A 15,460-nucleotide genomic window follows, 5' to 3' on the forward strand; every position below is an offset into this window, starting at 1 on the left:
GTGGTGCATCGGCAAGTGACACTCTCAGATATAAAAGCTCCTTGCAACTTTTGTCAGAGTAAAATAATTTATATTCTCTGGACAGTAAAGCAGTTCTTTGTGATTGTCACACAGACCGTTGGATTTGTAGTTGGAATAATTCATTTGTAATAATGAGCATTCAACACCATGTCCAAAGTGACTGAAATAGATCAAACACATGACTTGAAGTGATGGCGCTCTTGTCTCTTCACGTTCGATTTCTCGTTTTTTCACCCCACTGGAAAAAGAAACTGTTAACAGCATGTAATCATGGACACTTGATTGAATGGAAAAAAGTACAAGCAAGAAGGCAAATAACAGTCATATTTACTGCAATGTTTACACTCAGTGTAATAAAATGCTCATTTGGAATAGTTGTAAATGCCATTTTTTATAATTTATTTTTATAACTCCAAACAAAAATAATTTCTACAAAAAATAGTCAAATAATGTCATATAATATTGATACGTGGTTGATATCTTTTCTCTCTTTTTAAACTTCTCGTAAGTTAAATTCTCTTAGATTCTGCTTCCTGAATACTGTGTGAAGATAAAATCTCGCTAAAGGTGGCAACAATCACTCATTCCTATAACAACCATAATAGTGACTAAAGATTTTTTTTATATTTGTAACCCCCTGGATATTATATAATATGTATAATCTCAGCGACTGTTGGTGGGCACATTAGATACAATGACTGACGATATAATAAAAAAAATAAAATGCAGCAGAAGTAGAATAAATGTAAAATCAAGTCTCATCTTTCGAGAAGAAACGAAACCTGGTTAATATACTATGTAGGCCTCAGCAGCAGGATCAAATGCACAGCCCGCCTCCCGACCCGTCCATCGTGTCCACGTGTCCCGTCCGAGTCTGACCACACACACTTTGGCCATCAGTCTAATACATGTGACATTCCTAACTCAACCAAGAAAAACAAGAAATAAAACAAAAACAGGTCCTTGTGGTTACAACAGCCATTCCCTTTGTAGTGAAACAGTGGTGATTTAAGTGTTTTGTTTATGCTTTTTGGTTTGATGCACATTGCTCCAGCTCAGGAATAAAGGGAACAGTGGTTGGTATGGATTTTTTCCCCCTTCGTCTGCATCTTTTTTTCTCTGAGGTCGCTCCCCCTTTTTTTTTCTGTTTGTCCTTCTTCTCACACCTGAGCACACACTCCATAGCATAACAGTCATGTGAGGTGTGTCTGTGTGTGTGTGTGTATGTGTGTGTGACTGGAGATATAAAGTGTTGTGAGAGTGTGTGCTCTTTCGCGTGTGTGCTGCAGTGTGTGTGTTCACCGGGTCCATGACTCAGACGGCCCTACCTACTCTGGGTCTCCGCTCGCATCACGGACACACACATATAAACACACTCCTTGGTCTGAGGGTGGGGGGGGGATGCTTTCGTGGCTCAGTGGGGGGTTAACGTGGCCAGCAGGTAGGCTAGCAGAGTGCAGAGCAGCAGGTTGGCCGTAGAGAGGTGCAGCGAAGAGGCAGCGTTGCAGTCTTTCCCCGCCTCACAGCGGGGCTGTTGGCACAGTAGCCCCTTAAACTCCGGAGGACAGATGCACTTCTGGTTCTGGTGGCAAGTTCCTCCGTTCTGGCACAGGAGCATCTCGTCATCGCAAATGTTAGCTGTGAGCGGAGATGAAGGAAGGCAGAGGTGAGGAGAATGAGCGAGAAGTTAGGAATGAAGAGGGCGCAGCAAAGTGACAGGTGGTAAAAGGATATTGGAGGAGTAAAGAGCACAGAGACGAAAGAAAAAGATGTGGCAAAGTGAAAGACAGATGGGAGAGGATTGGGAAAAGTCATGATGGGAAGCAGTGAACCAGGGGCAGGAGAAGAATCCAGGGCAGAAAAAGAACAAAGTAGAAAAGAAAGCAGGAGGAAGGAAAGAGGCATGATAAATTCTCAAGTCTTTGCCTCAGGGAGAACAACAGGTAACACCTGCCTTTTCTGTTTTAGCTGCTCTTTTCGCCGTCTGTTTTTCTTGAGCCTGCACTTTCTCAGGGTCACATTAAAATCATCGTCTTGGACCCGACAGAAAATACAGTGCGCGCGTGATGTGTTAAGTAATGATTGGAGGAACAAATAGCATCATTAAAATGCCATAAAAGGCATTAGGAAAAGCACAGGGGTAGTTGTACTGCGCAAGATACTTGACCTAAAAATGTTCTGAGGGAAAATAGAGGATCAGCCTTCCATGACAAGAAATAATTACATGAGATAACATTTCTTATTACACCAGAGATAATTGACTCTGCTGAATTGGAGTATTTGGAGTAAGATGTCAAACCCAAGACATACTGTGTTCCTATATACTACAGTGTGTCCCATATTATAATGAATAAATCCACATTGGAAATGTATCTCTGTGGAGGTTTAATCTGTGTGTCTGTGTGTGTGTGGGGAGGATCTATTTGTGACTGAGGCCCCTGACTTCATGGTTGATGGTGGGGGACAGCGAATCCCTGTAATGGGGTTAAGGTGTGACAGGGTCATCCATTAAAGGAGCAGGTGATGCTGCTAATGAGCTACATGATCTATTCTCTCGGGAGTAAGGGAAACACGGGTAGACCTGGAAAAGCACAACATTTCTAAAACCCTGATGTTTTGGGATACAAAATGTCTGAATCATACTCACAGTGACAGCCTTGTTTCCAGTAGAAGCCCGGCAGACAGTCGTCACACTTGGCCCCTGCGGCGCCTTCTTTACACTGGCAGAAGCCTGTACTGTTACACCGGTCATGGACAGAACCCATCTGGTTGCAGTTACACTCTGAAGGAAAAACAACAGAGGGAGTCATACCTGATACCTGCTGGACTGATTCCCACCTCTTGTAATTTGTAATTTTTTGGGAATTTGATCATAAGAGTTTTTGGGGGATTTGATCTTAATAGTTAAACAAAGTTAGCTACTTGTAATCACACCACATGCTTGTCTTTGATATTGAGGTGCTTCAATTCTACAGTACTGTCCATGTGGAGTTTCTTTCAATAGAAGAAATGTACCATCATGCTGCCGGGATTCAGACTTATATATATATAGGACAATTTTCAGCATTTATGATGAATGTAAAGCTATCAGAATTACCTACTGTCATTCACAACCATTTCATTTTGGATGTTTTCGCTGCATAACAAATATCTAATTTTTACTGCACCTCCAAAAACAAGTCTTGTATGGTTTACTTTTTATAACAGTCTCAACAAGTTCACTGACATAGTTTTCAAAACAGAAGAATGAAACTGTCCTTTGTCAGAAAGTATCTCAGATGTTTGTGAATCTATTCCAATAAAAAAAAGTTATTTTAATTGTCTGATATTTCAGAGGCAGATCAAATAAGTTTGGGGATCATTGTGGTATTTGAACAGGGGGGCAGCTTTTTGTTAAAATAAATTATGCTTGAATTCTGTGAATTTTCTTGTGATTCAAATACCCAATCAAAAGTCACAATCACATTTGCCCTCAGAAACGCGCTTAATCCTCCCCAACAACTGACATCAATACAATTTTTATCATCTTTAGTTGTGCTGAAATGCTAAATGTGTTGTGAGATTCATGTCCCGTCAGTCTGACAGAGATTTTACCCTTAAGTGTTCAACTCTTAAACACAAGATGATGTCGAGCTTCTCTTTGGATTAGGTAGAAAAAAACTAAATTCTCTGTGTCTCTCTGATGTTGACACATTATTGTCATTACAAATACATATATTTATAGAATCTGCCTGATATCCAGATCAGTTATAGTTGGTAGCACATCAGAGATGGAAAAGAAATTCATCAGTTGACTGGTGATGAACCAAAATGTCTCATCACGACACGATATACGCTGATTGCTCATCTGTATCCAAGACCACATTAACATGTGTTTTAAAATTTGTAAAATATTGATCAAATTGAAACGGACTGAGACACCCAGATTACACAATCCCAGCCAGAGGTTATCTGTGTGTTTGTGGGTCACAGGCATTAATACTGGGTTTGTCAGTGAGCCACTCAGAGTGACTGTGTGTGGTTGATGTGAAGCCCTGTGTACAGTGTGTGTGTTGGAGAGTGAGTCGTTTCTTGCTTTGAGAGATGAAGGTGTGCCATGCTCAGTTTGCCAGTGTGCTGGCAGAAGAGCTTATGGGCCCTTATTTTTGCTGACTCCAAAGCCTGGCCCTATGTGCTCCCCAGGCATGGCGAGTTTACCCTCCAACCCCCTGCGGTTCATCTACAGATGGATCCAAATCAACACCAGATTTTCACTCCACAGCTATGCAAACAGATGACCTCTTACTAGGAAATGCCCTTAAAAAGGTAGTGAGTAAGCAGTGTATCAAGAGTAAATACTAAAAAAAGGATGAACTCTGTGTCTTTGATTTGCTTGGTACTCCATTAGATTGGATAATTACTTTTACTTGTTATAATTTGTAGCATTAAGTGTGTTTGACAGTGTTTGCATCATTGTTAGATGAACAGGATTGTACAAAAACATATTTTAACACACAGAGTAGTGGACCTTGTACAAAGACAACAGGGCAGTGACCTCTGACACCCAAAAAGCTGATAGGGAAGTGTGAAGGCTTGATGGCAGAAAAAAGTTGCTGCACCAGAATAATTGCACAAAACGGATGTAGGCCTACTTAGCCTGTTGATTAATCATTGGTGTGTTTAAGCTTTAACATGTAATAAACCAATCAAAGTTATTTTTTCACCGACTTCTGATTTCCTTTGTTACTTAACAGGATTAGTCAAAAAGTCCTTAACCTATTTCCATGAAATATCGTGGAGGGGTCAGGAACCACCCATGGAAGAACGCATTACATGAGGCAGATGCAGATAAACGGTCGGATTCAGGACTTTTCTTCTACGTTGTTTTACTCTGACCGAGCAGACAGACCATCTGTGTGTGTTACGAGCAGAAAGTATGCTTGTTGTGTTTCCTGCCTTTTGTAGTTGATTTAAAAATGTGCCCTTAAGATTACAGTGAAATATTTTGCCACTGCTCTCAGCTCAGGTTTTTGTCCGTCAATGTCTCCGCTGCTTTAAGATAACAATGTGACAACAATCCACTTAAACACACCTCATGGTGCTCAGATGGGATTGCAACTGCATTGATTTCAAACCAGACACTTGTGTTGCGCAAAAATATGTTTCCCCATAGAGAACCATAGGTTAAAATTTCTATTGTCTACGCTGACACGCCCATCATTATCCCCGACACACTCTCACTGTCTCCCTGTGGACTGACCGATGCAGACGCTCTCATCGTCCAGTTCAGCAGAGGCGTTGCGGAAGTATCCCAGTCTGCAGTGTTGGCAGTTCTGGCCCCTGGTGTTGTGTTTGCAGCTGACGCACGTGACGATGTTCAGGTAGTCGATGTAGCTGCAGCGGTTGGAGTGGCCGTAGCACTCACAGTCTGAAACAAAAGAGACACATTCAAACCCTTTTCCTTTAGGGAGGACAGATCTACATTTTTATGTTAATCTCAAAGTTTAAATGTTAGAAAACGTGTAGAGGGTTGCATTCCTTGAAACCGCTGCGTTCTCACAGGAGTTTTCAGTGACGGCAGGAAATGATAAATGACCTGCACTAACAGATACTGTATGTCTGAAAGGTTTAGTTTTAACTGTCAGTGAACAAATGAATGGCTCTGTGTGTTTTATGACTCGTCTTTCTGACTTTATATTGGTTCAATAAAGACAAACCACTCCCTCTCCATTACTACACTCACCGGTTTGCTGAGTCTGCTTCACTGTGCTGCACTGATTACTGATGGGAATTCCACTATCCTGTGTGTGTGTGTGTGTCTGCACTGGTGTGTGTGTGTTTGTGTGTACATGCTTGTTTGTGTGCAGGTGCAGTACAGGCATGTTTCTTTTGTCTGGGAATGCAATTGCATTACCAGATGAGTAGCTTATTAGATACACAATCATAACCGAGGGAGTTTGAGTTGAGTGATGCAGTACAGCTGCACAGCACAGGTTTTTTTTCACCCTGCACCTGGCTCCATGAAATCTCTCTTGCCCCGATTAACCTGCGAGAAAACCTTACCCTCCTCTCTTTTCGCTATTTGTTCTGCATTTACAAAGACTTAAATTCTCTTTCATAACGTGCTGCGCAATCAGAGCGCATAATTAAATTTTCTCTTTGTAATTCATGAATTATCTGCGAGGATTCGATTGCAAGTTTGACTGTACATGCTTGAACGCTTGTTAAATTAAGACGTCTTCCCAATTTCACACCCTGAAAGCAAAGCGCAAAAAAAATTAAAAATAAACTAAGACCTTTTGTATAATTTTTCCTCAGAGAGAGAAATGAAACCCCTAATGTCATTTACCAGAGGATCTGCTTTGTGCAGAGGGGTGCAGCGAGAGGTGGAGGGTTGTTGCTCTACATTCTCGCTGCGATTATCTTGGCGGAGGCTGGTACCTAATTAAGGTTTTATTAAGCTTTGGAAGTTGGCTGCAGTCGTGTGCTGCAAGGCATCACTGTCCTCTAAAGAGGCGTTTACCAGGCATGTTTATGCAAATACACATTTAAATGCACATTAAAAAGTCGGAGTTTAGCTGTTTAATCAGCCGTCACATTATTATTTTATTATTGTTTGGTTGATGATGCCAGCTGAAATATTAATGAGCTGGTTTAAAGGAAGCCAGCGCGAGGAGCACCATAAAATGCCTCACTCAGCACTGAGGGAACCGTGCGAGCAGTGGGGGAAGAAGTGCCTAATTAAATATAAATGGCAAATTACAACACAGACTAGAGAGGCAATGGGACATTGTTCCACAAATTAATGTTACGAGTCAAGATGCTGCTTTATTGGTATTCATCAATTGTGAATTGTTAACAGTCAGAGACAGTTAAAGCGGTAGGAGGAGAGAGAGAGCAGCCTGCACCAGAGTCTGTGAGGTTGAAAGAATAATGGTATAGTTTGCTAACAAGCATCCTGTGTAAAATCTATACACAGAAATGTCAGGGTGGTCTGTTGTTTTATGCTTCAATACGAACTTCCAGTCTAAATACTCACCTTGATCACACACATTAAGCCGACACAACCAAGAGGGAGTCACAGATGCATAGAGAAAAATGAGCAAAATAAAAAAAAGACATGAAACATGCAATGAAGGGAATTTTTCCACAGGCTTTATCCATGAAAAACTGCAACAACGCTCCAGTGAAACTAAAGGACTTAACAATCTAGTGATCTGAGGATCTAACCCAGAACCAAGTCTCCCCTCTGGATCTACAGACCACATGCTGCTCATGTTGGTCTCTTACCTTTGAAATCATGGTATATGATCCCCAACAACTGTCTGGCCTGGGGCTCTCCTGAGATCAAGAGTTTCAGAAGCCCTTGAGGGATGAAGGAATCTTTGTGTGAGAGTCGTCTGTGCATCATTCACAGTGCCAGTCATATACAGCGCTAAACCTTCACTCAGACGGACAGACTTTATCTGTTGAAAAATATTCAACGACTGCAGAGAGAATTTTTAAAACCCAAATTGAAAACATTTGGTATGATTTGTCTCAAATTTCCCCCGCAAAATCAATGAATAGATAAAACTAAATTAAAGATTATGATAAAATTATAAGATTGTATTCCACGCTGATGATACGAGGAAAATACAGCGAAAAAATTACTCAACAGTCGGCTCAAATTATTCAAATCACAAGAACATGAGTTTAATGATTGAATCCCAGTTAAATGTTCAAATTCTACCTCTTCTCTTGTTCCTTCTCTCTCTGTCTTCACACTCTCTCTTTCCCCAGTTTCTAAATGATGAGCTGTACTACAAAATCTTCTAAATCAATGTAGGATTATATTTCAGACTGTTTTACAGAGCTAAATATTACAAAGACGACTGACAAGATATTCAAATGTTGGGTGAAACCTTTCCTAATATAGATCCAGTTCACATCTTCTAATATAATCTAAGTGTGTTTACAAAATTATCACTGAAGTGTCATAAAGTGCAATATTTGTATACTATTTATAAACAGCTGATCAGATAAAGTATTTTAAAACTGAAAATTGAAAAATGTTCTCACTGTTCTGAACAGTGTAGATATATATAGGTATATCTCAAGAGCATCTTCAATGTCAAATCCATCTTTCTTTTCTAGTGTCCCCATTTCCCCCCCTTCATCCTTCTTTCTGCGTTTTATTTCTTGCCCTTCAGTGTCAGTCACTGTCTCAGTTAAAAATACGACACCACTTTTGGAACCAAATCAAGATTTAGCCTCGTAGCTTACGCTGACTGACAGGTTATCATGTAATTGAAGAAATAGATTTAGAGACTTTTGTTATTTCCAGTTCCATCTCTCACTGTGAAGTGTCAAAAGTTGAATGCGTGGTGAAAGTTTATCTCCTGCATATCTACTGCTCTATATCTATGATTTAATATACATGTTACTACCACTACAAGTAGAAGAGATACCTCTTTTTTGAGCCTTTCTCTGTGAAAGCTCCTCCTCCTCCCTTTTCTCCCCGTGCTCAGAAGAGGTCGTTGTTTTGTGGCCATGTGTTACATGTGCCCCAAAATTGTGGGAGACTGAAACGGCACAATCATTTGACATAATGAGCAAAAACAAAAGGCAGATTTTATGACAAGATTACCACCACTCAACTACTTACAGAAGAGAACCTTCTCTTTTTTTCTCCCTGCCTATGTGAGTTTGTTGCTTTGTGGCCTTGAGTCTCATGAACGTCTTGTTAGGGACTGTTACTCGTATATTTTATATATTTATGTCTATTTTGCAACAATCTAAACAAAATAATAAAACTAGAGTGGCACTTAGTAGAGCGTATGCCCAGTATTCCTGTTAAACTCAATCTAGCTGGATCCCATTGCACATACTGGTAGATATCAGTACTGTAGGTGTAGAGGATTTTTGTCATCAAGATCCACAAATTGTTCTCTGAGAAATCTGGGAAAATGTGAAAAAATGCCTGTTTTGCAATTTAGGAGAAAGTGAAAATACATTCCTGGATCTGCACCAAAATGTAATAGTCTTTTTATCACTGACCCATACCACATTCTATCCCCAAGTTTTATGTTTATCCTTTTAGTGAATTTTTAATCTTGCTGACAAACAATTTACAAACAAACGGGTGAAAACATAAATTCTTGGCAGAGGTAAAATGTCTTTCTTTTTTTTCTGTGTGAATTTAAGCCACATTCATGTCTGATTAAAGTAAAAACTCTATTTTATTCAATATATATTCTAAATATAACAACTATAGTGGTGAACAGATACAAATACATGAATCTATATGTATTTCTGTAATTGTTAAGAAGGTATTAATCTACAGGTAAAAGCTTCCACCACTACATATAAAACTGATACCTTTTCTTTCTCTGGGCTTCTCTTCCCTGTGCTCAGATGAGGTTGTTTTGTGACCATGTGCGTGATCCTCAGACTTGTGGGAGACTGAAACACCACAAATGTCATCAAAATAACAAGTTATTTTAATTACATATCTACCTTCTTTTTTTCTGTTATTCGACGTATTTCTTCTGCTCCAACGTTTTACTTAAAACAGAGGCTCATTATTTCTCATTACAGATCGGTGAACTTTTACATTTACTACCACTATGTCCAAAACAGATACCTTTCTTTTCACTGGGCTCCTCCACGTGCACATGTGAGGTTGTTTTGTGGCCGTGAGTCTCATGCACATGCTCCTCCGACTTGTGAGAGACTGAAACAACATTAATGTAATGAGCAACGATCTAGATACATTTCTTCCACGCCCATGTTTTCCCTCTCTGAACGGTTTCTGCAGTCCAAAACATAAATATGTAAAAATGATTTCCCAGAAAGGTTAAAATATTATTTACTTTGTCTTAAATAAATCTAATTATAAATAGGTTTTAACAATGTTAATGTTCATTTAACTTCCATCAGGCTTTACATTTTATTTTTTTTAAAGAGAAATGGTTTGGCAGTATATGCATAGTTTCTAATGTCTGTGAGTGTTGTAGTTCTTTCTTAATGATGGACATTAATACACTGTAATTAATCTACGAACAAGACCAACATGGAACCGATATCTGAGTCTACAAACACTGCAATCAGAATTGATTGCAGTACACTCTGGAAAGAATACGATACCTATCGTCTCAGCTTGTAGTTTATGAGGTAACGTGGCATATCAGAGGGTTAATCTCTACGAGGCGACTTCACCTTATCTTACATTATGATGAAGTATGTCTGAGACTCTGGTCTTCCTTCATCTTTTCCATAGGTCTTAAATTGAATTCATTATTGTCTTAATAAGTCTTAAATTTAACGTGTTGACATCTGCCTTATAGAGAGGTTAATTTGTATTAATTTATCTACTTCATATTTTCACATTTCCTAAACTACAGTTTACATAATTACAAGGACTTTGCTACCACTAGATATGGAATATATACCTTTTCTTTCTCCATGCTCCTCCCCATGCACAGGTGGCGTGGTTTTGTGTTCATGAGTCTGATGCACATGTTCCTCTGAAACAGCATTAATGTAATGAGCAAAAACGTTGATATATTTCTGCTGCTCCCACCTTTTTGTTTTTGGGGCACATTTTTTCTCAGAACAGTGTACTACATATTTATGTTCTTGCTACTGAACTATGTTATACACAATAACAAGAGCATTGCTACCACTACATTTCAAATAGATACCTTTGATTTCTGCTTTTCTTTCTCCATGCTCCTCCCCGTGCTCATATGCTGTTGTTTTGTGGCCATGAGTCTCGTGTGCATGATCCTCAAACTTGCGCAGGACTGAAACATTCATATAATGAGCAAGACATATTTCTCTGTTCCTGTGTTTAATCTTTTTAGGTCCCCTTTCTTTCTCAATACAGTGAGGACAAATTGTAGTAGAAATATATTCGTGTTTACATCTTGGCTAGTAAACTACATTATGTATAATAACTCCAACATTGCAACCATTACAAATGAAATACCTTTCCTTTCAGCATTTCTGTCTCCATGCTCCTCCCCATGCACATGTGATGTTGTTTTGTGGCCTTGAGTCTCATGTACATGATCCTCTGAAACAACATTAATGTAAAGAGCAAACATTTGGATTAATTTCTGCTCCCCTCTATTTCGTTTTTGAGGGTCAATTTCTTCTCTGTCCAGTCAGGTGAAGTTTTTATAAATATTTGTCTACCAAATATTTCCATCCTTGATAGTAAACTACAGGATTTGAAGTTACAAAAGCGTTGCTACCACAACATATACAATAAATACCTTTCCTTTCAGCTTTTCTCTCTCCATTCTCCTCCCCATGCACATGTGATGTGGTTTTGTGGCCATGAGTCTCATGTACATTCTCCTCAGACTTGTGGGCAACTGAAACATTCACATAACGAGCAAAAATGTAGACATATTTCTCCTGCTCTCACGTTTTAGTTTTCGAGGACTCAGAGTAGAGGTTAAATTGTAAATAAAAATATATCTACTAAATATTCCCGTCCTTGCTACGTTAACTACACTACATAAAATTACAAGAAGCACTACACACGAATAGATACCTCTGTGATCCTCCACGTGCACATGTGAGGTTGTTATTTTGTGGCCATGAGTCTCAAGTATGTGCTCCTCAGGCTTTTGGTGGACTGACACAGAAATGATCATCAATATAAAAATCATAATTCAAAAATCAATCTGCTGTTGTTAATTTCCATATGGGAATTTGTCACTACACATGTAAGAGATACTGTTTGTGTCTTCATGTTTCTCTCCATGGTGGGATAATGTTGTTGTGTGCCCGTAAGTCACATGTCCGTGTCCCTCAGACTTGTGGGAGACTGATACACCACAATTATCATGAAGACACAACCTGTACCCTAAGCAATACAAACAATAATGCTACAACACTACGGTACTATAAGATTGAACTATAACTGTACTAGAGCTTTATTAAATGCCTATTTTTTCTATAAGCTGGGAAGCACAACTTATAGCAAAAGCTTGGGACTACATCGCAAAAGGCAACATCTATAGGACATTGTGAAGATCATTTTGCGTTCACCTTTTCTCTCCTCCCCGTGCTCAGATGAGGTTGTTTTGTGGCCATGCATCTCATGCACGTGCTCCTCAGACTTGTGGGGGACTAGCATCACAGTTTTCAGTCACATACCAACACATATTTACATAGTACACTTTGTTTTAAGTTGTCATAAGCCCTTTTTAATCAAAACCTGCCAATTGTAGCACATACTGAAAGTCTATCTACTGCGTACTTCTATTACTACAGATACACTACATTGCAACTAGAAGAAATACCTTCTCATTCACCTTGTCCTACTGTATGTGCCTCCTCGTGCTCAGATGAGCTTTTGTGGCCATGAGTCTCATGTCCATGTCCCTCAGACGTGTGGGAGACTGTAACACCAAAGAGTTACAGGGGACCATTTTTGCTTGTACCAAAATCTAACTCATTCTGGATGTTTCTACCACTACATGTAAAATAGATACCTTTGCTTTCACCTACTTTCTTTATGAGCCTCCTCGTGCCTTGTCTCTCTGTGCTCAGATGAACTTTTGTGGCCATGAGTTTCATGTCCATGTCCCTCAGACATGTCAACATGTCCTTGTTTTAGGGAAACTGAAATACCACAATTGTCATGAACTTTGTTTCCAAAAAACATGAAGTAAACGTTTTTTGGTATTTTCTCAGCAACCTAAAATATGTATATGAACAATGTGTCTCCAGATAAATATCGGATGTTTTCGGATCTTAATCTGCAGGGGACTATTTTTCATTCTTATGTGCCGAATCTAACATGTTGGTGAAGTGCATCTACAGAACAGCATCAATTCAACAATGGAGTCCAGGATTATGCTATGAGGGTTGTTTTTTAGTTGATTTTAACACAATAAATTAATGTTTACATTAATTCAAACCAGATTTTGTCAGGTTATGTATTAAAGCTACAGGGATGTTTCTACCACTAAATGTAAAAGAGATACCTTTATTTCCACCTACTTTCTTTCTGTGCCTCCTCGTGCCTTGACTCTCCGTGCTCAGATGAACCTTTGTGGCCATGAGACTCATGTACATGTCCGTCAGACTTATGGGAAACTGAAACGCCACAATTGTCGTGAACTCAACAAGCAGAGACATGAAGTAAATGTATTTAGCTTTTTTTTTCAGCAATCTAGAAAAAATATATCTACAATATGTCTCAATTGAATACATTTTTTTTTACTTTAATGTGCCAATAAAACTTGTTGATGTAGCTATTTATCCAAAGAACAGCATAAAATCTACAATGTTAATTATAACATATTAAATGAATGTTTAAATAAATTTTTTTTGTATAATGATGTCATCCCCACTATAGGTAATCTCTATTGAATCTATAAATACATTGCTTTACCACTACACGTGAAAGAGATACCTTCATGTGCCTCTTCGTGCCTTTTCTGTCCGTGCTCGGATGAACTTGTAGTTCTGTGGCCATGAGTCTCATGCACATGTCCCTCTGACTTGTGGGAGACGGACACACCATGATTGTCTTAAACATAAAAAGAGCTGCTGAGGTAAATATGATTTGTGCTGCTTTGACTGTTAACTGCAAGTTTATCAGCTGCACATCTATTGCACCACAAGTCGACTTCTCCACTACATAAACCAAAAAAATTCCTTTCAGTGTGTCTTTCATTCTCGTCCTGTGTTTCAGATTAGGTTTTTGGCCAAGAGCCGTATGTATGTATCCTTCAAATATGTGGGGTGCTGCTGAAACAACAATATTGTCGCTGACATAACGAGCATAAACACTTTGCTGTTTTCGGGCCCATTTTACATACTGCATTGCTTAACTTTTCCTCGTGGGAACAGTTGATCCGCTGCTTATTTACTGCAGCACAATTACTGTTATTTACATTATGTAAATCTAGAATATCGCCTCCTCTGTTCTAAAACCAATACCTGTCTTTTCTTTCTTTCTTTCTTTCTCTGCCTCTTGCATTTCCCCAAGTTCCTTTTATCAAACTAAAAAGTGCACTACTACTGTATGGCCTATAATACCTTTGTGGCGGTTGTCCTCACCGTGCTCAGATGAGACTTTGTGGCCATGACTCTCGTGTCCGTGTTCCTCCGATTGATGTGGAACTGAAACACCGTGATTGAAATCATACGCAAAACTTTAACTACATTTCTACTGGTTCCACTTTTTTTAGTGGACCACTAATAAACAACAGGTAAACTACAGGTAGCTACAGTATAAACCAACTACCTTTTCTTTCTTCATGCCAATTCTCCTCTCTTTCCCCTCCGTGATCAGATGAGGTTATTTTGTGCCCATGAGTCTCATGTCCCTCTGATTTGTGGGGGTCTGACACATCATTAACATAACAATGAAAGACAGTTCATGAAATACGTCTTAAAAGTTATTTTCTTAATATATAACCATGTGAGCACTACTACCACTACATACAAAACAGGATACCTGTCGTTTCAGTGTTTCTTTCTGTGTGGTGGGGGTCTTCTCCATGATCAGATGAGGTTATTTTGTGCCCATGAGTCTCGTGTCCCTCTGATTTGTGGGGGTCTGACACATCATTGACATAACAATGAAAGACAGTTCATGAAATACGTCTTAAAAGTTATTTTCTTAATATATAACCACGTTGGCACTACTACCACTACATACAAAACAGGATACCTGTCGTTTCAGTGTTTCTTTCTGTGTGGTGGGGGTCTTCTCTGTGAGCAGATGAGGTTGTTTTGTGGCCGTGACTCTCATGTACGTGTTCCTCAGATTTGTGGGAGTCTGACACCATCAAAAACACTTGGTTAAATACATTTTCTACTCATAAATATATTGATTAAAAACTTGTTTCTTCTCTATTTCCATCTCCCTCCTCTTCAGTCATTATCAACCAGATGAATAACTGCAGACCATCTTCCTTTCTAAATATAAAACTACAAGCGCACTTCTATTACTATAACAGGTTACCTGTCCTTTTGGTTTCTCTTTCTTTGTGGTGGTTGTCTTCTTCGTGAACAGACGAGGTTGTTTTGTGGCCATGACCCTCATGTATGTGTTCCTCCGATTTGTGGGGGTCTGACTCACCAAAATCGTCATTGATATAAGAATCAGAGAAACATATTATGAAATACATTTTCTGTATTGTCTTCACCTCTCTAAAAAATACCCCCCAAAAAAATTTCCATTTCAAGCGTATCTCTCAGCAGCCCTTAACAACTCAGACAAAAAGTTTTTAAATATATTTCTTCTATATTTTCCTTCTCCTCCCCTTCCGTCATTCTCGACCAAATCAATTACATCACACCAAGTTAATTTTTTAAACTACAAGAGCACTCTACTACTACTACTACATACAAAACAGGATACCTGTTCTTTCCGTCTGTCTTTCTTTGTGCTGGTCGTCCTCCCCGTGTTTAGATGAGGTTGTCATTTTGTAGGCATGTCTCTCGT

General features: G+C 39.1%; 1 protein-coding gene across 1 annotated transcript in view; it reads right to left on the reverse strand.

Annotated features, from left to right (window-relative positions):
* Nucleotides 1-393: 393 nt before the first annotated feature.
* ntng2b (netrin g2b) overlaps nucleotides 394-15,460 on the reverse strand; it is a 68,640-nt gene continuing 53,573 nt past the window's right edge. Inside the window, exons 6-8 of the mRNA XM_061078518.1 lie at nucleotides 5,261-5,428; nucleotides 2,669-2,803; nucleotides 394-1,659 (exon numbers count right to left, since the gene is read on the reverse strand). Coding sequence (XP_060934501.1) covers nucleotides 1,436-1,659; nucleotides 2,669-2,803; nucleotides 5,261-5,428 — 527 coding nt within the window. The 3' untranslated portion in view covers nucleotides 394-1,435. The remainder of the gene's footprint in view (nucleotides 1,660-2,668; nucleotides 2,804-5,260; nucleotides 5,429-15,460) is intronic.

This window comes from Limanda limanda, chromosome 1 (genome assembly GCF_963576545.1).
Source record: "Limanda limanda chromosome 1, fLimLim1.1, whole genome shotgun sequence".
Lineage (NCBI taxonomy): Eukaryota > Metazoa > Chordata > Actinopteri > Pleuronectiformes > Pleuronectidae > Limanda > Limanda limanda.